We start from the raw sequence: 22,517 nt of genomic DNA on the forward strand, positions 1-22,517 counted from the left end.
TTAAATACTACTTTGCCATGACAGCTCAGTGTACTTCACAATTCTTAACACTATTCTGTGTGGAATACAAAATGCCTTTTTATCTGAATTAACATAAAAAGTTTTAGTATATGTGAAAATAAAGGAATTATAGATCAGTAGGAAAGATACTAAGGTAGAAGCATCACCAATCAGCTAGCTGAGTAGATGTTGTCTATATTTATTTTCTACCTTTATAAAACAAGAACCTGCTAACAGTCTTAGGTAAATGGTAAAGTAACATATTTTTGCCCTGATGCCATTAGTCACAATGCCATGGCGTAACTGCTATGTGATTTCCCATTTGCAAGGAAACATATTAATTCAGTTTCTACTCAATATACAATTAGGTTGTAGGGATATAGATATCTCATTTGAGTTATCTGAGTTTTTCATCTTCATATCTAAAAATCTAATCTGAAAATAGTAAAAACACTGATTTAAAACCTTAGATGCTACTGTAATAAAAGTTATGTTTATAAAAACATTTCAGTATATTCAACTTCAAGAATCTTGAATTTCCTTGCTAGAAGGCTTTTTTCCTCAAAGATTCCTTTTAGGCTTACTTTGGTGTTCAGGATCTCCAATTATAAATGTAGTCTCTCAGCACCACATTCCGTAAAGATGATTTCCCAAGTAATGGTATTTGACTAAGTTGCTCCAGAGTGTTAGGGTGCAAACCACAGTTAGTAAGCTCCTTATGAACAACCTCCTGTGGAAATGTGTGTACAAGTCAGTAAAAAGCACATTAGTCTTTAAACACAGAAGAGTTTACTTGGAGACTGACAAATAAATGGCTCATTAATGTGATTCATCCTATCAACAGAAGTTGATCCTGAGAATTTTTGTAGTGACAAAATCCCAAAATATTAATGGTTATAAGTCTAGCCAACTGAGATGCATGAGACAATTTTAAAGGTCTTAATTCTAACTCTAAAAACCTTAAGTATGTTCAAGATTAAAGGCAAATATGGTTAAATACCCACAGTGAATCGTTTCCTTAAACTATAAAGGAATCAGGTACTATTGAGTTTTGGATCCAAGAGGAAATGAAAAAGTTGCCCCTTTTTGGAATGGGAAGTTCTTTAGTCACTGTTAAAACTACTTGGGCTGAGGCCAGGCGCCGTGGCTCAAGCCTGTAATCCCAACACTTTGGGAGGCCGAGGTGGGCAGATCACCTGAAGTCAGGAGTTCAAGACCAGCCTGGCCAACATGGTAAAACCCCGTCTCTAATAGACACAAAAAATAGCCAGATGTGGTGGCACATGCCTGTAATCTCAGCTGCTTGGGAGGCTGAGGCAGGAGAATTGTTTGAACCCAGGAGGCTGAGGTTGCAGTGAGCCAAGATCGCGCCGCTGCACTCCAGCCCAAGCAACAGCAAGACTCGGTCTCAAAAAACAAAAAAATTGTACTTGGACTGAATTCATGAAAGCTACCTCACATAAACAACTTACAGACATTATTCCTTCCTCTAGTAATTCATAATTAAGTAACAGTTTAATTAACTTGAAACACAATAGTGACTCAGCATAAATGACTCAATTTCCCTCCAGCTAGTTTGAGGAAACTACAACTAAAACAGTCTGCTCATAGGTGTCTACTTACCATATCAAGTACTTTGTCCATTTGCAGGCAGATGTTAAATACAGCAGTTGGCTCGTGTGGATATAGTACTGCAGAGAAAGATCCACTCTGTGACGATCTGAGCAGCATGGTCAGTGAATGCAGAGAATGAGGCATGATAGGACCTGTAATCTCCAAACTAAATTGGTCTCTGTATCCAGAAAGAGCTTGTGTCTTCACATTTACACTTCGTGCCTTCATGAAAATGCAGAGAAAAGGAAAATTATGATCATCTCTCAACCTTTTGCCTAGCCAAAAATATGTTCAATATATTTCCATTTAGGGTTTCCGAACTCTAACAATTATGGAACAAAACTATTTCCCAAGACATCTAAACAATGTTATGTGAGTACAAATACTTAGTAAATTTTCAGCAACCTCTCCATATTAAGAGATTTTCAGGTGAAGTATATTCCAGAGAATACCATTTTTTCATATAGTATTTTATCTGATTTAGTAATACACTGTCAATGCAGACTACTGGGAAAAGCAAAATTTAAAATCCATTCAATTTTATTGCTAAGATTTAGCATGTATTTTGTATTTACATGTATAATTTATTATGATTATAATCCCAGCACTTTGGGAGGCCAAGGTGGGCAGATCACTTGAGGTCAGGAGTTCAAGACCAGCCTGGCCAACATGGTGAAACCTCATCTCTATTAACAATACAAAAAAATTAGCCAGGCATGGTGATGTGAGCCTATAGTCCCAGCTACTTGGGAAGCTAAGGCAGAAGAATCGCCTGAGCCCCGGAGGCAGAGGTTGAAGAATCGCTTGAGCCCGGTAGGCAGAGTTTGCAGTGAGCCAAAATTGAGCCACTGCCCTCCAGCCTGGGTGACAGAGCAAGACTCCGTCTCTAAATAGATGAATGAATGAATGAATGAATGAATGCAGGGCGGCCAGGTGCAGTGGCTCATGCCTGTAATCCCAGCACTTTGGGAGGCCAAGGAGGGCAGATCATGAGGTCAGGAGTTCGAGACCAGCCTGACCAACATGGTGAAAACCCGTCTACAAAAAAAAAAAAAAAAAAAAATTAGCTGGGCGTGGTGGCACACGCCTGGTTGACAGAGTGAAATTCCATCTCAAAAAAAACCAAAAAAACAAAAGAAAAGGGCATGGCAGTCCTGTGGTCCAATACTCAAGAGGCTCAGGCAGGAATTTCACTTGAGCCCACATGGTTGAGGTTGCAGTGAGCTGTGCCACTGCACTACAGCAAGACCCTGTCTCCCCAACCCAAAAAAGAAAATAAATGTTCATATAATTTAAAAAGAGGCCAGGAGTTCAAGACCAGCCTGGCCAATATGGTGAAGCTCCGTCTATACTAAAAATACAAAAATTAGCTGGGCGTGGTGGTGCCCACCTGTAACCCCAGCTACTCGGGAGGCTGAGGCAGGACAATCGCTTGAACCCCAGAGTTGGAGGTTGCAGTGAGCCGAGATCGCACCACTGCACTCCAGGCGGTGACAGACTGGATTCCCTCTTAAACAAATAAACAAAAACGAACAAGAAAAAACAAAACAAAAAAAATAGCTAGGCTTGGTGGTGTGTGCTTGTAATCCCAGCTACTCGAGAGGCTGAGGCACGGCACGAGAATCACTTGCACCCGGGAGGCAGGGGTTGCAGTGAGTTGAGATCATGCCACTGCACTCCATCCAGCCTGGACAGCAGCGCAAGACTCCATCTCGAAAAGAAAATAAAAAGGATTTCTATAATATAATTTATATATTTCCACATAATTTCTTTGATGTAACTGTCTTACATAATTTTTGTTTCTTTTTTTAATGAGAGGAAAGCAAAAGGAAAATATGTACCAAGTAAAAATGCTAGGTTCTTTTTTTTTTTTTAATCAAGAATTTATCCTATCAAAGTAAAGTACTTCTTAAAAGCTAGGTTATGCAGATTTTTATTACCTTAAGCATTTGCATTGTGGCACCTCGGAAAGCAACAGGGGACAAGAGGGTTGGAGGAAGTCCTGCCTGTGGACCTGAGGTAGCAACTAAACTCTTAGAGTTAATCAAAAAATTGAGCAATGTAAAGGTGTTGATTCCTTTTACCAACACAACAGACTCAGGTCTGTGATCCATTTGTACTTCATGTTTCTCTTTACGCCTGAAGATGACAATCAAGGAAATTGCAAAAGCAAATCTCACCTAATGTGGAAAGCAGTTATCTTGATTCTGAATCACCCGTGACACCTTTTCTCCATAATGAAATGGAAATCCTCTTGCTACCTCTTTACCGAATCATAAGGCATATGTTTCAATCAAAATGTTAACAATCTGAATTTGCTACAAACTGACACCTAAACCTAATTTCTTCTCTAGTCAAAACACACCTATTCCACAATCACAATTGAACGTTTTGATTAAAAAAGGTTTAATAGTTCATCATTTACTGATACTTAGGGGCTTATTTAATATTACAATGGAGAATTAGTTTTAATATGACCTGAAGATAATTTAAGATTATAGTCACATAAAACTGCCAATGTTAAACTTCTCACTAATGCCATTCAGTGAAAAGTAATTCTAGTTAACAACAACTGAAAGGATACAGCTTGATAGAAAGTATGTCTGGCTTTTTAATTTTATCTTGCACACCCATCTCTTCCAACCAGGAAAAACTTTCCTCTTCATCCTCATCACTGATGGCTTGCTCCCTAGGAAATTGCTACAGTTAGAGTCCCTATTTCACAAAGCTGTTCCTGTGCAAATCTATTTCATGAGTCCATAAGTCAGTGGATGATATAAAAAGTTATTTTAATCACATACTCCCCATATCCCAAGCTCGTTCCAGATGCTGTCTCCTTCTTATGGCCACTTTCTTTTATTAAAGGCAGAGAAAATTCAATACCTACATGAGGAAAAAAAATGTAACTGAGTTTTCATTTAAAGTGTTTAACAGGCATGCTGTACTTTTAGAGTGTACAAAATTTGAAATGTTAGTTTTTACAAATGGTCTATTAAGGCAGTAGAGTTTTCAAGCTTTCTTCACAAACCTACGTACATGCATAAAACATATCTCCTTGAAAGAGGTTCGGGAAACAACACATACATGTAACACTCTTTCATAAATTATATTGTATTCCAGTTCACTTTTTGAAAAAGTACTGATTGGGCCCATTAAATAGATTTCATGATCCACTAATGGGTTTAGTCAGTTTGAAAATTTTGTTATTAAAGGGGTAATTGGTACTACAGAAAAATTTCTAGAAGAGTATATTCAGATAGTGACTATCTGGCCCAATATGTGTTTCATTTTAGAGATCAGAGAACACTATGTGGAAGGAACAGTTTAAATCACGGGTCCCCAGCGCCTGGACTGTGGCCTGTTAGAAACTGGGCTGCACAGCAGGAGGTGAGCGACTGGCGAGTGAACATTACCGCCTGAGCTCCATCTCGTGTCACATCAGTGGTCGCATTAGATTCTCACAGGGGCACAAATCCTACTGTGAACTGCGCATGTGAGGCATCTAGGTTGTGCCCTCCTTATAAGAATGATGATCTTGTCCGGGCATGGTGGCTCACGCCTGTAAAGCCCAGCACTTTGGGAGGCCGAGGCCGGCGGATCACGAGGTCAGGAGATCGAGATCGTCGTGGCTGACACGGTTAAACCCCGTCTCTAGTAAAAATACAAAAAATTAGCTGGGCGTGGTTGCAGGCACCTGTAGTCCCAGCTACTCGGGAGGCTGAGGCAGAATGGCCTGAACCCGGGAGGTGGAGCTTGCAGTGAGCTGAGATTGCACCACTGCACTCCAGCCTGGGCGACAGAGCGAGCCTCTGTCTCAAAAAATAAAGAAATAAATAAATGAATAAAAAAAAAAAAAAAAGAATGATCATCTGATGTGTAACAGTTTAATCCCGAAACCATCCTCCCCACTGCCCATGAAACTGATCGCTAGTGCCAAAAAGTTTGGGAACTACTGGATTAAATAATTGTGGGGGAGGAAAAAAAACCAGAAATAAAGAAATAATATATTTCTTAATGTTGCTAATCAACTGGTAAAAGGCATTTTAAATTTAAATAGATTTCAGGCTAAAATAGTATAGTATTCTCACTTTAAACCTAAACTTTTACCTTCATTTCTCATAGCTTCTCTTAAACCTCGAGTTGTTGGAGATATGAGAGCTGTGATTAAGTCACTTCCAGCTAATCCTGCTGCTCGGAACAGGACAGTAAACTGATAGGTACAAACGTAGAAATAGGGGCAAAGTTTTGTCTTCAGCAAATTATATAGAGAAGTAAAGCTCACAGACCTATGAAGTAAAAAAATTTTCTTAACGTATTATTAAACATTTAATGCAATGTTTATAATTCTGTATAATTCAGTTTGATACCTGGTTTAAAATACAACACAAATATTTTAGATAATGGTTTGAATTTTTGTGGTTACGTATGACTTAGCTTTAAAAGACTGAAATGGGTTATGAGGACTCGCTGATGACTTCTCAATACTTTAACAGTGTATACCACTTAAACACTTATTTTTTCTTTAAACAAAACTTAATTGAGAATTGCTTGCTGACTTTCTCTGAGCTGCTGATAAAAAAGGAAGCAGAGACTGACAAGAAGTAGCATTAAAGAATTAGGTCTCGGTGGCTCACGCTTGTTATCCCAGCACTTTGGGAGGCCGAGACGGGCGGATCACGAGGTCAGGAGATGGAGACCACGGTGAAACCCCGTCTCTACTAAAAATACAAAAAATTAGCTGGGCGTGGTGGTGGGCGCCTGTAGTCCCAGCTACTCGGAGAGGCTGAGGCAGGAGAATGGCGTGAACCCGGGAGGTGGAGCTTGCAGTGAGCCGAGATTGCGCCACTGCACTCCAGCCTGGGCGACAGAGCAAGACTCTGTCTCAAAAAAAAAAAAAAAAAAAAAAAAAAGAATTAGGTCTGTGTATATAGATCTATATATATGTATATATACATCTATAGATCTATATATATACATCTATAGATATATGTACATATATGTATATATATCTATAGATGTATACACACATATATATCTATAGATATATGTACATATATGTGTGTGTATATATCTATAGATATATATGTGTATATATAGATATATATACGTGTGTATATACATCTATAGATATATATGTGTATACATCTATAGATATATATACGTGTGTGTACACATCTATAGATATGTACGTGTGTGTACACATCTATAGATACGTACGTGTGTGTACACATCTATAGATACGTACGTGTGTGTATACATCTATAGATATGTACGTGTGTGTATACATCTATAGATATGTACGTGTGTGTATACATCTATAGATATGTACGTGTGTGTATACATCTATAGATATGTACGTGTGTATATATATCTATAGAGATATATATATATATTTTTTTGAGATGGAGTTTCGCTCTATTGCCCAGGCTGGAGTGCAGTGGTGCGATCTCGGCTCACTGCAAGCTCTGCCTCCTGGGTTCATGCCATTCTTCTGCCTCAGCCTCCCGAGTAGCTGTGACTATAGGCACTTGCCACCCGGCCAGGCTAATTTTTTTTGTATTTTTAGTAGAGATGGGGTTTCACCATGTTAGCCAGGATGGTCTCGACCTCCTGATCTTGTGATCCGCCTGCCTCGGCCTCCCAAAGTGCTGGGATTACAGGTGTGAGCCACCACACCCGGCCTGTCTGTATATATTTAACCAACACTTATATACATTCTACCACAATTGGGTAAAGAATGAGTAACAGCTAAAAAAAAAACAAAAAGAAAGTAAACAGTTTACATGTTGGTTATTAACAGGTTCAGATAAAATTCACAAGGATCTAGATACCCTTCTGCCATTAACATATCCAGTCACAAATATGATAGAGAATGCTGCTAAAATAAAATTCACTATTGAATTATACAAGTTTTTCTTACTAATCTTACCAGTCACTCATTAAAACATGCTGCAGGGTTGCATCATTTGACCAAGGACTTGTCTTTCCAGCCATTTTTCTATCAGCTCCAATACGAGGGAACAGTGGTAGCCAAGACAAAGCAGGGTGGAGCCAATAGATAAGGCTCTGCTGGAAGGTACAACGGAGCTCAGTGGAGAGTTTGGGATCCTAAAATCCAAAGGTGACAGTGGGCAGTTTTTGCCCATTGAGAAATAGAGTATTTTATTAAAGATAATATACACAAAACACTTAGGTCTAAGAATCTTTATTGCTTTCTATAGGAAAGCATTAATAACTGTTATAGGAACGAAAACATAGTTTATCCTTATTTGGGCCAGATGTAATGTTAAGCCATAGTATCAGAACATTTAAACACAGATGGGAACATTTGCCTGTTTCTACCATCCCTAAGGACAATGACTACCTTTTTTATTATGAGGAATAGGGGTGGGCATGTGTGTGTAGGTAACACTACATCCAACCCTCTCTTCAAAATGCTGTTTTAAAAGTAGCCAGTAAACACTGATATGGCAAATCACAAATCATCCTAATCTATTTATTGAAAAGATGTATAATATACCAAAACCTTTTTCAGGGTAATCCTTTTTAAACTAGTTTGAAACTTTAAAAAAATTTTTTTAAGATACAGTCTCACTCTGTCACTGAGGCTAGAGTACAGTGGCGCAATCACAGCTCACTGCAGTCTTGACCTCCTGTGCTTAAAAAATCCTCCCACCTGAGCCTCCCAAGTAGCTGGGACTACAGGCACCCACCACCATGCTCAGCTAATTTTTTTTTTTTTTTTTTTTTTTGTAGAGATGGGGTCTCACTACGTTACTCAGGCTGGTCTCAAGCAATCCTCCCACCTCAGCCTCCCAAAGTGCTGAGATTACAGGCATGGGCTATTGTGCCCAGCCTCCCAGTTTTGAGTTGACGCTTTAAAATCATCAAAATGTATTTCTCTAAAACCATTCTAGAACCCACAAACTCCACAAAATTTATAAGATTTTTCTTATACAGGTAAGAAAATCTGTAAATCCATCAGCCCTTGCAATCCCACCCAATTGCTTTTCTCTTCTTTCTTTGTATTTTCTTTCTCAAAAAGCCTTAGAGAAAAATAATCTAACAATTCTTGCCTGCAACATTGATTAATTTGCAGGACAAGTCTCTAAATGTATGAGCAGTTACTCAATCTGACTGAAAAAAAAAAAGGTATGAAAGCACCATAATAAGCACCATTTGGGAAAGACAAAACTTCCTAAGTCTCTGTATCTTTAAATTTCCAAAGAAAAACTTAATGGAAGGCAGTATCTGCTATTTTGCAAAAGAGAGCATTTCACACTTAATTTGTTACTTTAACACAAAACTATTTTATTTCAGAGTTACCTGTATACTTTTAGGCAAAGTAACTTCTGTTGCCCTACAATGCTGGACAAGACCTTGAGCTTCTTCCTGTGCTTTCAAATGATCTGCCCAGGTAAAGGGTTGAGAAGAGGTGAAAAGGAGTCGGGTTTTAATACTCCAGTCCACAGGTAACTCAGTACTTTCTGAAGATGGAGTATCAGGCTCGGAGAATGATACATGTGAAGTCTTTAGAAAACAAAGAATGCAAAAATTAGTCGAGTATCAAGAAAAAACCTTCAACCTAAAGATTTTATCAGCTAACATACTCATGATCACTGAAAAGTAAAAATCATATAAACTGTATAATAAATAACATGAAAAATATATTACACACTGTAAAAAAGTCTGAAAGGAGTCACACTAAACTTTTAACCATGGTTACCTATGGGAAGCGGGAATTTGTTGTTGGAGGTAGGGGTGGTGGAGGGGCAGATTTCACTTTTTAGTTTTTACAGTTCTTTACGGTAGTATAGATGTTTGTATTGAAGTAGAAATATTCCAAGTGCTAAAACATTTTGGATCTTTTAAGCTTCTGAAACTCTGCATCCAGGGCTAACAAAGCCCATATTTAAGAAACATTTCCTGACTTCAAATATTTCCCCTCAACCTGTCTGCTTCAGGTCAACGTTCTCCACAATACAATAATTTTGTTTTTTTTTTAAATTGAGACGGACTCTCCCTCTGTCGCCTAGACTGAAAGAAGTGGTGTGATCTTGGCTCAGTAGCAACCTCTGCCGCCTGGGATCAAGCGATTCTCGTGCCTCGGCCTCCCGAGTAGCTGGGACTACAGGCTTGCGCCATCACGCCTGGCTAATTTTTTTGTATTTTTAGTCGAGACGGAGGTTTCGTCATATCGGCCAGGCTGTTCTCGAACTCCTGACCTCAGGTGCGATCCGCCTGCCTCAGCCTCCCAAAGTGTTGGGATTACAGGCATGAGCCACTGAATCCTTGTGCCCGGCCAAGGATTCTTTTATATCACAATAAAATATCAGAGAAGGGGGAACTATCTTTGACAGACCATAAGAAGGTCACTTATTTACAAGAGAAACTGGGTCTTGGAGAACTCTTCTAGCCTGTTCCCATTAGGACAAACCGCATTTATCAAACTACACAGCACAATAGTAGTAGTTGGGGAATGGAAACGTGTGTGTGTTGGGGAGGGGAGCAACGAGGTTCAGTGCTATGCCACAACCTGTGGAGGTGGGCCAGGAGGGCTGGCTCTGAGTGATGAGCTGGAGAAGTCAACTGCCCAAAGAAGAGTGTTAAAAACTGTTACAGAGTAAAAGAAAACCCCCACGTCTATTAGGCCTATTTTAGCGCTGCTACCTTTACAGTCATCATTACTGTATCAAACCAACTCTTTCACCTTGGCTGATGCGGTATTTTCACCCCTGGTAGAGATGATCAAGCCTCTCTGTAAGACTACTTTCCAAGCAAAATGCTTCTGAGAAGTATAAATGTATTTTTAAAAACAGGTTCAAATCCTAGCTATGAAAAAAAAGTTTATACAAATACACATTCTAATGATATTTAAAAAGTATTACCTGAGGTAATTCAGTAACAGTTGTTCTTTCAGGAAACTTCTCTTCCCATAGCAAATCATTTTCTTGATTAGAATCTAAAAACTGAGGTTAAATATACTGTCCTTTAAAATTTAAAGGATGCTGAAGTTTGCGTTAAATACGTACAGAGCCGCACGTGGCATACACGTTTCTCAATAAATCCAAGTGCACCCAAATTCAGACGCACCCCATCCAATCTATGAGTTTCAACACTTCAGTTTTGTGTCTGAACTTTAGTATCAAAATTGAGGGGAACAAGGACCGGTGTTTCAAACCGAAAGATCCAAAAGGCTTTGGGTAAGACAAATGCTAGTGAATTCTGACCCCACGAATCATCGACATTCCCCCATCCCCAGAATAATTTGGAGTGCGGGAGAGAAGGGAGGTCCTGAATCACGGGGAAGCAGGGCTTGTCACCTGCCCCACCGAACAGCGTCCTTGCAAGATGGGGGCTCTTTCAGGCTTTTTCGAGCTCTTTTCCAAGTCACCTCTAAGTCCTCTCCAAGGGGCTCCTCGCTGCCCTCTGGGGTCCCCTCACTTTCCTCGGGAACGCGTCCCGTGAACACAGCCCGCAGCGGGGCAGCCAGGGGCGCGCTCTTCTCACAAACCCGGCCTTGCCAGAGTCGCGGCTCCCAGCGCGGGGTACCCTAAGGCCACGGGCGGCCGAAGTCTTCGCGCCCATTTCCTTGCCTCGAACGCGAGGACTTTCCATCCCCGATTCACAGCTGGCTCAACCCACGAAAGACAACAGCCCCTTGGCGGCCAGGCTACAAGACACTCACCGGGCCCGGCGCCTCCGGCTGCTCGCGGGCCGGCCCGTCGGGGGGCTCCGCGGCGACCCGCGGTCGGTTGTCCAGGCGGGCGAAGGGGTTCCTCCGGGCAGCGGCCGGTCCGCCGCCGCCGCCGCCTCTGCCCCCCGCAGCAGGGAAAGGGCGAAGGGGCAGCCCCGCCGCCAGGGCGGCTCGGCGGGCCGCCGGCTCCGTCAGCTCACGGGGCGGGGAGGCGGCAGCTCCACGGTTCCGGGACCTTTTCCGTCGGAGCCGCACTACCTCGGGCGGCTTTCGGAAGCCCGGTGAGTAGCCGGGCACCGAAAGTGCCATGACGCGCGGCGGCTGAGGCTGGCCTGCCGCCCCGCAGAGACTTCCCGCGCGCGCCGGGCCCGCCCCTGACGTGGCGCAGCGCCGAGCTCCCGCCCCCGACGCGGCCCCGCCCGCGCCCCCGCCGGTTCCGAGCAGAGTATGCGCAGTGGGCAGCCCGCGAGACGCAGCCCGCGGCCGCGATCCCTGGTGGCCGTCAAGGCCCACTGTCCCAGCGGTGACCCTGCCCTGGCGCTTCTGCCAGGTGCCTCGGCCAGAGTCCAGTCGCCAGGTTCAGCGACGCTTCTGGAAAGCCAGGTTCAGGGCGCTGATGTGCACTACCCCGTGGGGCACCGAAATAGCTCAACTCTATTTAAGCCCGCAGCAGGGATGTGATCAGCCCGGGGTTTGGCGCCTGGATGAAAAGGAAACAAACTTGAGCTGCGGCGATGGGCTGCTGCTTCCATAAACTTAAGAGAGGGCAGTGGCTACTGCTGTCAAGAGACGAGGAGAGGGGACTAGGCCACCTTCCTCAACCCCCAGAGAACTCAGATAAGACGTCAGCACGCTTCCTATGCCAGCGCAGCCTACCGACAACCCTCCCTTCCCCGTTCCCAGTGCCTGGTCATCTCAGCCTTCCAGGCAGCCGCCACTGGCAAGTTAATGGGATCTTCTTTGATCCTGGGGAAAGCCGGAGTGAATGAATAGTTGAAAACACAAAATTTAAATGCCTACGGGCTAGGTCCTTTAAGACTTCAAAATATACTCAAATGCTTAAATTATGACAGCAAAGACTTAAGGAAGGTGTTGAGAACGGAGTTGATACAAAATTAATACGTTACTTTGATAGCTTAGCAAAGGCCTGCAACAGCTTTATCAAGAGTAGTGTGGCTTTTGCTGAGAGCAGCAGTTTTCTTCATGGAAGGAATTTTATAGCAGGGGCAAAATATATAGAAACAATGAAAAGGTTCTTAGAAAATTCCCTTAAGATGTTAATTATAGAATTATCTTGATCATTTGCACAAGAATTTTTCAAACACTTTTCAAATGTGTCAGCTGAGCATGTTGTCTTAGCAGGGAAACGTGCTTAAAAATGCAACTTGTTTTATCTTCCTTGGTTTTTCTCAACAATTTCCAAAGAAAATTCTGGCTTCAAATACTGGAATATGTTCATCCAACTGAGGTCTGAGAAAGAAGAAAATTAAAATTGAACAACTTGCTTTTTTCTTCCTTGATTTTTCTGAACAGCTTCCATGGAAACTTTTGCCTCATACAGTGGAATGGGTTCATCCAACTGAGGTCTGAGAAGAAATGAAATTAGAAGTGTCAGGTCTAGTTAAAGATAAGTAGAACAAACAGGGTGGTATATGACAAATGCTAGTGCTCAAATCTATTACTGTATTAATTAACTTTTTGAGACAGAGTCTGGCTCTCTTGTCCAGGCTGGAGTGCAGTGGCACGATCTCAGCTCACTGCAACTTCTGCCTCCTGGGTTCAAGTGATTCTCATACTTCAGCCTCCTGAGTAGCTGGGATTACAGGCATGCACCATCAAGCCTGGCTAATTTTTGTATTTTTAGTAGAGATGGGTTTCACCATGTTGGCCAGGCTGATCTTGAACTCTTGGCCTCAAGTGATCTGCCCACCTCAGCCTCCCAAAGTGCTGGGATTACAGGCATGAGCCACTGCACCCAGCCTCAAATCTATTACTTTAAGTAATTCAAACAAATTTGTCCATTAGTGTTTCCAATGTTAAAAGTGGTTAAGTTTTGAAGGAAAAAAATTATCTACTTTATTTACTCCCTCTTTTTTTTTGAAATGGAGTTTCTCTTGTTGCGCAGTGCAATGGTGTGATCTCGGCTCACTGCAACCTTCACTTCCCAGGTTCAAGCAATTCTCCTGCCCCAGCCTCCCAGTAGCTGGGATTATGGGCGCTCGCCACCACGCTCAGCTAATTTTTGTATTTTTTAGTAGAGACAGGGTTTTGCCATGTTGGCCAGGCTGGTCTCGAACTCCTGACCTCAGGTGATCCACCCGCTTCAGCTTCCCAAAGTGCTGGGATTACAGGCGTGAGCCACCGCGCCTGGCCTACTCCCTCTTTTATAAGTGATAAACATATTCAACTTTAAACAAATATACCATGGTTTTCTGTCCTTCAAACTATTGGTTATTTCAAGTTGCTTTGGAAGGGGTGATGAGGAAAAGCAGAGGGTGAGGTACACTACATAATGGAGTGAGGAAAACTCACAAGCCACTTCTATCTCTGGGAGTACCTACTGGTGTACCACCAGATACACTTTGATCAATATTAAAGAGCAGCTATTTAAATGAAATATAAGATCAGTGCAAAAGTGACTGCAGTGTTTGCCATTACTTTCAATGACAAAAACCACAATTATGTTTGCACCAACCTAATAATAAAATATGGAGCCAACAGGTACATGGCGAGAGCTAAAACAAAAGTGGGACTGCCTGCCTTAGCTCCCTGAAAATAGAAAAACAAACAAGAACAATGATTTGGTTACTTTAGCGTACCTGAAAACACCAGTTGATAACTTCTCCATCACATCCTTTAAGATACGTAGCTGGAAGGATTGTTAAGGTGGCAATGTAAAGGAGAATTAAATAAAACCATTCAATAAGCAGAGGATGCCAGGCAGGCCACTTTCTCTTGTTTCAAGTTTTGCACTCTCAGAGACTCAACATGTTAAGTTAGAGAAATTCTGTAGGACGTCAAGTTTAGCTCTACAACAGGGAAATGATTTGAGAGCTGGTGGTGTAATAGAGCCTAAATTTCCAAGGACAAGTGATAAGAGCAGCAAGTCAAGCCTGGTGCTTATCCTAAGTGCTCACCACTATTATCTCAATGGATGAGAATGAAATAGTGTCTAGTTTTCATTTCTGTATTACATATGGCAGTTTTAGTTAAAAACAATTTTAACAAGTATATATCTTACTTTAGATGTACATTTGTTGACCAGGCTGGTTGGTAATAGGCTCAAAATTTGTTTGCAGAAGCCAGTAAACTTTGTGTGTGTATGATATACAGTTATCCCTCACGCATCCATGAGGGATTGGTTCCAGGACCCCCATGAAGACCAAAATCTCCAGATACTCAAATTCCTTATAGAAAATAGTGCAGCAGCTTGGGAAACAAGGCTTTCTACAAAAAATTTAAAAATTAGCCAGGCATGGTGGCATGTGCCTGTTGCCCCAGCTACTGGGGAGGCTGAGGCAGGAGGATCCCTTGAGCACATGGGTTTGAGGTTACAGTAAGCTGGAATGAGCACTGCACTCCAGCCAGGGCAACAGAGCAAGACCCTGTCTCAAAAGAAAAAAAAAAAAAGAAAAAAAATGGCATAGTATTTGCATATAACTGAGGCACATCTCCATTATACACTGTCATCTCTATATTGCTTATGATACTTGATGCAATGTAAATACTATGTAGATAGTGGTTATACTGTATTTTTTTTATTGTTGTATTATTACTTTTTTAGTTTTTTTTTTTTTTTTTTGAGACAGGGTCTCCCTCTGTGGCCCAGGCTAGAGTGCAGTGGCATTATCATGGCTCACTGCAGCCTCAACCTCTCAGGCTCTAGTGATCCTCAGCCTCCCAAATAGCTGGGACCACAGTGATTCACCGCCACACCAGGTTAATTTATTTTTATTTTTGTATAGACAGGGTCTCCCTATGTTGCCTGGGCTGGTCTCAAACTCCTGAGATGAAGCCATCCTCCTGCCTCAGCCTCCCAAAGTGTTGGGATTACAGGCATGAGCCACTGCCCCTAGCCTCCAAGTATTTTTGATCCTTGATTGGTTGAATCCCTGGATGTGGAACCCTCAGATACAGGGGGCTGACTGTATGTCACTAAGAGAATCAGAAAATGATGTAAAAATCAAAGAAAAAATCTATCTTGCTAATTTAATTGAAATTATAATATTAAGATCAAGATTCTATGTAATTGCCAGTACTTCTGAATTATTTGTGGCCCAGAGTGACACAGTTGGAGGGAGATGTCTCTGTTAAATCACAAGCAGCAACTTAGCTTGTATGAACTGAATGAGGAGGGTTTGCACAAGTGAGGACTATAGTATGATTCAGGACTTTAGAAAATGCAAACTAGGGCTGGGGGCGATGGCTCACGCCTGTAATCTCAGCACTTTGGGAGGCTGAAGCAGGTGGATCACCCGAGGTCAAGAGTTCGAGACCAGCTGGACCAATATGGTGAAATCCTGCCTCTACTAAAAATACAAAAATTAGCCAGGCATGGTGGTGTGCGCCTATAGTCTCAGCTACTTGGGAGGCTGAGACAGGAGAATTGCTTGAACCTGGGAGGCAGAGAGCCGAGATGGCACCACTTCACTCCAGCCTTGGTGACAGAGCGAGACTCCGTCTCAAAAAAAAAAAAAAAAAAAAAAAAAAAAGAAAAAAGAAAACAGAAAATGCAAATTAGAAAATATAAGTCATTTAAAACATTTTTTTTTTGAGATGGAGTCTCACTATGTCGCCCAGGCTGGAGTGCAGTGGCAGGACCTCGGCTCACTGCAAGCTCCGCCTCCCGGGTTCATGCCATTCTCCTGCCTCAGCCTCCCAAGTAGCTGGGACTACAGGTGCCTGCCACCATGCCTGGTTAATTTTTTGTATTTTTAGTATAGATGGGGTTTCACCATGTTCATCAGGATGGTTTCGATCTCCTGACCTCGTGATCCGCCCACCTTGGCCTCCCAAAGTGCTGGGATTACAGGCGTGAGCCACCACACCTGGCCTAAAAATATTTTTAAAAGGAAATTAAAGAATATAAATTTACTAATTCACATCCCTGCAAGTTCCCTTCCTACTGCTGTTAATAAAATTTTCACCTGTGTGCAAAGCATGTATTTCTGATTCTGGAAAATGTACAGTATTTCATATACACATGTCATGTTTCAACTTGGTCCAAGGATTTGTTGAATAGGTTAAAATTGCCTTCTCATCGGGAGAGGTGGGTTGAGAGAATTAAATTATATGCTATAAGCAAAGCAGTCTAGTTTTCAATACGTGAGATTCAAGACTAATAGCTACATAGTATTCTAACATTAACTAATGTTACTTTTGTTAACTAATGTTACTTTTAATAGCCACATGGTATTCTCCACTGCAGCATCATTCCATGTTATTCTTAATAATTACAATGTTATTGGATTGGACTATGCTGGTTTTTTTTTTTTTTTTGAGACAGAGTCTCGCTCTGTAGCTAAACTGGAGTGCAGTGGTGCGATCTCAGCTCACTGCAACCTTCACCGCCTGGGTTCAAGCAATTCCCCTGCCTCAGCCTCCGGAGTAGCTAGGACTACAGGTGCATGCCACCACGCCCAACTAATTTTTTTTTTTTTTTTTTTTTTTTAGTATTTTTAGTAGAGATGGGGTTTCATCATGTTAGCCAGGATGGTCTCGATTTCCTGACCTTGTGATCCCCCACCTCGGCCTCCCAAAATGCTGGGATTACAGCCGTGAGCCACCGTGCCAGCTCATGTACCTTTTTAAAAAATGAAATTAATTAAAAATCCTTTTAGAAAGTTAAATCTAATTTTCAAATTTAATAGGAAATATTTAATCAGAAATAACTTTAAACTCATACCTTCACTACATGAAGGGGTTTTGAAATCTACTCCTTAAAACTTAATACATGCAGTATTACGTTTTTTTTTTTTTTTTTTGAGATGGAGTCTCACTCTGTCACCAGGCTGGAGTATAGTAGCGTGATCTCAGCTCACTGAAACCTCCGCCTCCCAGGTTCAAGCAATTCTCCTGCCTCAGCCTCATGAGTAGCTGGGACTACAGGCACGTGCCACCACGCCCGGCCTACATAACTACCTTAAAGCTCTGAATAAAGTCTGTCATTGCTCCTGGAGGGAACTGGCCTTTATACATATCACACATATATGACTAGACACATTTAAGAAATGTAAAGTGTGATATTCAGTAGAGACAAGCGTAAGGCTATGTAAATCTTTCTTCAGACACACACATATGCTCTATCAAGTAATGATAACTTATTTTTTTATCCAATACATTACAACTTTTACCAAGTGCTGCTGCCTCTAAACCAGTCATTTTAGAAATAAAAGGAATTCTTAAGTTGACCCTACTCTAAAGAGGTTTGGACCTTTCTTTTTGAAATTGTTTGTATATTCCAAACTTTTTATTATTTTTACTCAACTGGAATGATTTGGCTTCAATCACACCAGACTTATCTCTGAATGACTTTTGTTTCAAAAGTCAAACCCATCTTCATTTGATAAAGATTTCCTAGCATTGATATTTATAAAACACTCCACAAACTCTTTAATTTAGGAAAGTATTCGAAATGTTTCTGTGCAATAGCACCATCATAGGAGTAAGTGTGCAACCTTTCAAGGTGATGTGTACTTTCCTTAATGTCAGGTTAAAAACAAAATCTTCCATGTATCTTATGGCTTATCTCCATTCAGAAAGGAGAGAGACTGCCTGAGTGTGATTCTTGTTCCGCCACTTGCTGCATCCTTGAGTCTGTATCAACATCTCTGTGCTTCTGTTTCTTCACCTGTGAAATGGGGATGATGATAATAGTACTTACATCTCAAAAGGTTGTTTTAATGTTTAAATTAATACTTGCAAGGCACTTGGAACACTGTTTGGCATACTTAAGGAAACTTAACTGCTATTATTATTTCCTATTATCGTAATGAAAGAACTTAGTACAGTACAAGGTTTCAAGCCAGAAACTCAATCAGTCGATAAAAAGGATATAAAGATATTTTCCCTGTTGTACATTTGACAAATTCCAAACTTCATCATTCAGGAAAGCTAACGTTGCTCCCTTGAGGAAAAGGCAGTGGCTATCTGGAGGATCCAACTTGGATGGAATGAAACAAAGACTAATCAATTATTGTGAGTTTAACAGCAGGATGATTCGTATCTTGAGTCAGAAAAACTTCTACACAAATTAAATGACGTCCAAATCACAAAAATATGCATATAAACTTTAATAACATGTAAACGATAATATTTTCTATTTCATGGTCCAAAATGATGAAACAGCGAGGTGATAAGTATATGGCAGATGCAAGGCCAATCTAGAATCCTGGTGGTGAAGTGGTAGGGGTGTGTGTGTGTCTTTTCTGGCCGTCTTCATGAGGGTGTTGGAAAATCAGTGAAGATTGGTAGGTGAGAATTAGGGTATCTGCATATCAGCCATCATGTAAATATGTAACTAGAATGCTGAAAAATATAACCTTGAGAGATACATAAACATATATAGTAATTCCAATTTGAATAATTAGGAAATTGTGATAATTTTATATAGAAATATTTTGCTAAGTATATGTCAACAATGTTACCGAGAAAAAATGCTATCTGAAATACTATTAAAAATTCATGCTGGCGTGGTGGCTCACACCTGTAATCCCAGCACTTTGGGAGGCTGAGGTGGGTAGATCACCTGAGGTCAGAAGTTCAAGACCAGCCTGGTCAACATGGTGAAACCCCGTCTCTACTAAATATACAAAAATTAACTGGGCGTGGTGGCGGGCGCCTGTAATCCCAGCTACTCAGGAGGCTGAGGCAAGAGAATCGCTTGAACCTGGGAGGCAGAGGTTGCATTGAGCCCAGATTGTGCCATTGTGCTCCAGCCTGGGCAACAAGAGCGAAACTTTGTTCCAAAAAATAAAAAAAATAAAAATAAATAAAATAAATTCGTAAGTCACATGTCTAAATCACTAAATAAAATTACACTTCATTGTCATTGAAAGGATGTCTGTCTCTACTAGGCAGTATTTCAACATTTTGGCCAACATGTTGCTAAAGTGAAAAAAAAAGCTACATTTCTTTCTGATATAAAATATGTAATGGAAAAAAACTAAATTTCTTTATGATTCAGATTTTTTTCTTTTCTTTTTTTTGAGACAGAGTCTCACTCTGTGACCCAGGCTGGTGTGGAGTGGTGCAATCTCAGCTCACTACAGCCTCCACCTCCCAGGTTCAAGTAATTCTCATGCCTCAGCCCTCAGTCTCTCAAGGAGCTGGGAATATAAGCCTGTGACACCATGCCTGGCTAATTTTTGTATTTTTTGTAGAGATGGGGTTTCACCAGGTTGGCCAGGCTGGTCTTGAACTCTTGGCCTCAAGTGATTTGCCCGCCTCGGCCTCCCATAGTGCTGGACTCAGGTGTGAGCCACCATGCCTGGCCCAGATTTTATACTAATTTAGTCATACCTTGCCTCAAATAACTTAGGCATTATTGTTTGTTAATTACACCCCTTTGGTGTAATGGTAATGCTTTATGGTTTCTGATAATACCTGAAGGTTTTCTTCTGTTGTTACCCAGTGGCCTCCAACACCAAGAAGTGTGATGATATCATGTTTATGTGGTAGTAGTTGTAGTTTTACAGCTGGTTCATCATCTTTGCTATACAATCTCACTTGCAAGGAAATAGTTTTAAAAAAAAGAGAGAGAGAAGAAATATATTTTATAATAATCTGACAAAAATTTATTCTTCAAACACGTTCTTATTTATTTAGAGACAAGATCTTACTATGTTGCCCAGGCTGGCCCGGACTTCAGCAATCCTCTAGCCTCAGCCTCATGAGTAGTCGGGACTACAGGCACAGGCCACTGTGTCTGGCACTCTCTTTACTTCTTTTTTTTTTTGAGACGGAGTCTCGCTCTGTTGCCCAGGCTGGAGTGCAGTGGCGCGATCTCGGCTCACTGCAAGCTCCGCCTCCCGGGTTCACGCCATCCTCCTGCCTCAGCCTCCTGAGTAGCTGGGACTACAAGCGCCCCACCCCATGCCCGGCTAATTTTTTTTTTTGTATTTTTAGTAGAGACGGGGTTTCACCATGTTAGCCAGGGTCTCGGTCTCCTGACCTCGTGATCTGCCCGCCTTGGCCTCCCAAAGTGCTGGGATTACAGGCATGAGCCACTGCACCCAGCCCTCTTTACTTTTTAATGTACGAATGAGGAAATATTTTTCTTAGAAAAAGCAACACACAATGTATTCTGATACCTTAAAATCTACTTTTTGCATTAAACTGATCATAAAATTTATTCTACATTTAATTATAATTTATTGTAAATCCATTTATTATAGAAATAAAGATAAAAAGTCTATCTTCATTTGAAAACCAGGCAAGGTAATGTAACACATAACCAAATCTGACAATTAACACTGATAGCTTAATATAGTGAGATGAATTGATTCCCAATTAAAAAACTCATAGACTCAATATAGTCTTAACATAATTACTGAAATGTCCATGTGAAAAAATGATGCAATAAAGTATGTATTTACTTCCACTGACAGATTTTCCTGAGCTATTTTCAAATCTTAGAAAATACTGGTTTAAAAAACCACACGATAGTCATAACCATATTCATCCATGATTCTTACATTAGAAGATAAATCCTACCAAAGTATAAATAGAAGCACTTTGCAGGCTTGTAAAGCCTATCCTTTAGAAGTCATGCTATTACTTAAGTGTGTTCAGAGTAAGTGTTAAATAAATACTGGTTAGACTAAAAACATTCAAGAAAAGTGAAACTGAAACAAATTTTGGTATTTTCCAAATAGAGACTGCAGAAGTCAACTATCCAATCAAAGGCAGCCACACACAGCAGATGGGACTGAAAAGGCATCACAATGATGCTGTGTTTTCCGGGAGCCACTGAGGAGGCCATGTTTCTAGATTTCTTGTAGCGATATGTCATTTGTTACTCTAATGTCTACACCAAGCTTGTCCAACTTGCAGCCTGCCCAGGATGGCTTTAAATGCTGCACAAATTCGTAACTTTCTTAAACATTATAAGACATTTTTGAGTTTTTTTTTTTTTTTTTTTTTTTTTTTAGCTCATAAGATATTATTAGTGTTAGTGTATTTTATGTGTGGCCTAAGACAATTCTTCTTCCAATGTGGCCAGGGAAGCCATAAGATTGGACACCCCTAGTCTACACTGTAAAAGATAAGCATGTTCTCTCTGACATACAGTGGTTACAATGAGAATAAAGTAGAAGTTCCAATTTAAATTAAAAAGTCTTTAGTTAAAAACAAAACCTAAAACTGAACATCCAGTTTAATAAGTGCATTAATAATTATGTCCTGGTTAAATTTTTTTTCTTAAATTCATCAAACTAAAAAAACTACACAGGCTACTAATTTCATAAGGTACCTACCTCCAGCATCTAGGACAATATCTACTCCCAGGCCACCTGTTTCTTCCAAACAGCTTTCAGCAACATGAACTTTCCCATTAGATACATCAATCACTCGGGCTGTAAAGGACAGGAAATCAGGCAATTGTAGTGTTCTCTATGTGATCAACACAAACAAATCAGGGAAAAAGAAAAAGAAAAGCAAATAAATATCTATTCTTGAAATGAGTTAAGCAATTCAAACAATTACTGAATTTAAAGGGAGAAAGTCAATTTAAATTATACTTTTTCTCATCTAACCCCATATGGGATATAGCAGTCTAAACGAACAGACCTGTATATTTAATAAAACTAAAATGTGAACATTTTGTGGAGAAGGTGATCCAAGGCTGGTCTGTTGACACAGAGCACTATTCTCTACAGTTATAGGATATGTTGCCAGAATTAGGAATCTGAAAACACAGAGATACATATATAATACGACATGAACTGGAAGATTAAGTCAGTTTCTTTCTTTTTTTTTCAGACAGGGTCTCACTCCATTGCCCAGAACGGAGTGCAGTGGTGTGATCATAGCCCAGTGTAGCCTTAAACTCCTGGGTTCAAGCAATCCTCCTGCCCTAGCCTCCCAAGTAGCTAGGACTACAGGTACATGCCACCATGCCTGGCTAATTTTTTAAATTTTTTTGTAGGGAGAGGGTCTTACTATGTTGCCTAAGCTATTTTTGAACTCTTGGCTTCATGTGATCCTC

General features: G+C 40.8%; 2 protein-coding genes across 4 annotated transcripts in view; both read right to left on the reverse strand.

The window, feature by feature from the left end:
• Positions 1-179: 179 nt before the first annotated feature.
• DONSON (downstream neighbor of SON) lies at positions 180-12,226 on the reverse strand. Its single transcript, XM_003263879.4, has 10 exons — positions 11,303-12,226; positions 10,503-10,583; positions 8,941-9,144; positions 7,544-7,722; positions 5,722-5,900; positions 4,416-4,497; positions 4,199-4,303; positions 3,555-3,753; positions 1,624-1,836; positions 180-730 (listed from the first exon to the last, which is right to left on the reverse strand). Exons 1-10 carry the CDS (start codon positions 11,618-11,620, stop codon positions 593-595), a joined length of 1,698 nt encoding a protein of 565 aa, XP_003263927.2. The 5' UTR covers positions 11,621-12,226; the 3' UTR covers positions 180-592.
• Positions 12,227-12,318: 92 nt separating this feature from the next.
• The window catches only part of CRYZL1 (crystallin zeta like 1), a 50,783-nt gene continuing 40,584 nt past the window's right edge, over positions 12,319-22,517 (reverse strand). Inside the window, exons 9-13 of one of the 3 annotated variants that reach the window (XM_003263880.4) lie at positions 21,787-21,885; positions 19,916-20,037; positions 18,368-18,473; positions 14,131-14,176; positions 12,319-12,897 (exon numbers count right to left, since the gene is read on the reverse strand). In XM_003263880.4, coding sequence (XP_003263928.1) covers positions 12,798-12,897; positions 14,131-14,176; positions 18,368-18,473; positions 19,916-20,037; positions 21,787-21,885 — 473 coding nt within the window. In that variant the 3' untranslated portion in view covers positions 12,319-12,797. The other 2 variants (XM_030806017.1, XM_030806018.1) reach the window with 2 other exon arrangements.

This window comes from Nomascus leucogenys, chromosome 25 (assembly GCF_006542625.1).
Source record: "Nomascus leucogenys isolate Asia chromosome 25, Asia_NLE_v1, whole genome shotgun sequence".
NCBI lineage: Eukaryota > Metazoa > Chordata > Mammalia > Primates > Hylobatidae > Nomascus > Nomascus leucogenys.

Excerpts from the sequence above, each read along its gene's own strand:
- DONSON (XM_003263879.4), bottom strand. The coding sequence starts at position 11,620 with ATGGCACTTTCGGTGCCCGGCTACTCACCGGGCTTCCGAAAGCCGCCC. Across the intron at positions 10,584-11,302 it reads AGCCGGAGGCGCCGGGCCCG|TTTTTAGATTCTAATCAAGA; the intron begins GTGAGTGTCTTG and ends ATTTAACCTCAG. Across the intron at positions 731-1,623 it reads TGGACAAAGTACTTGATATG|GAGGTTGTTCATAAGGAGCT; the intron begins GTAAGTAGACAC and ends ACATTTCCACAG.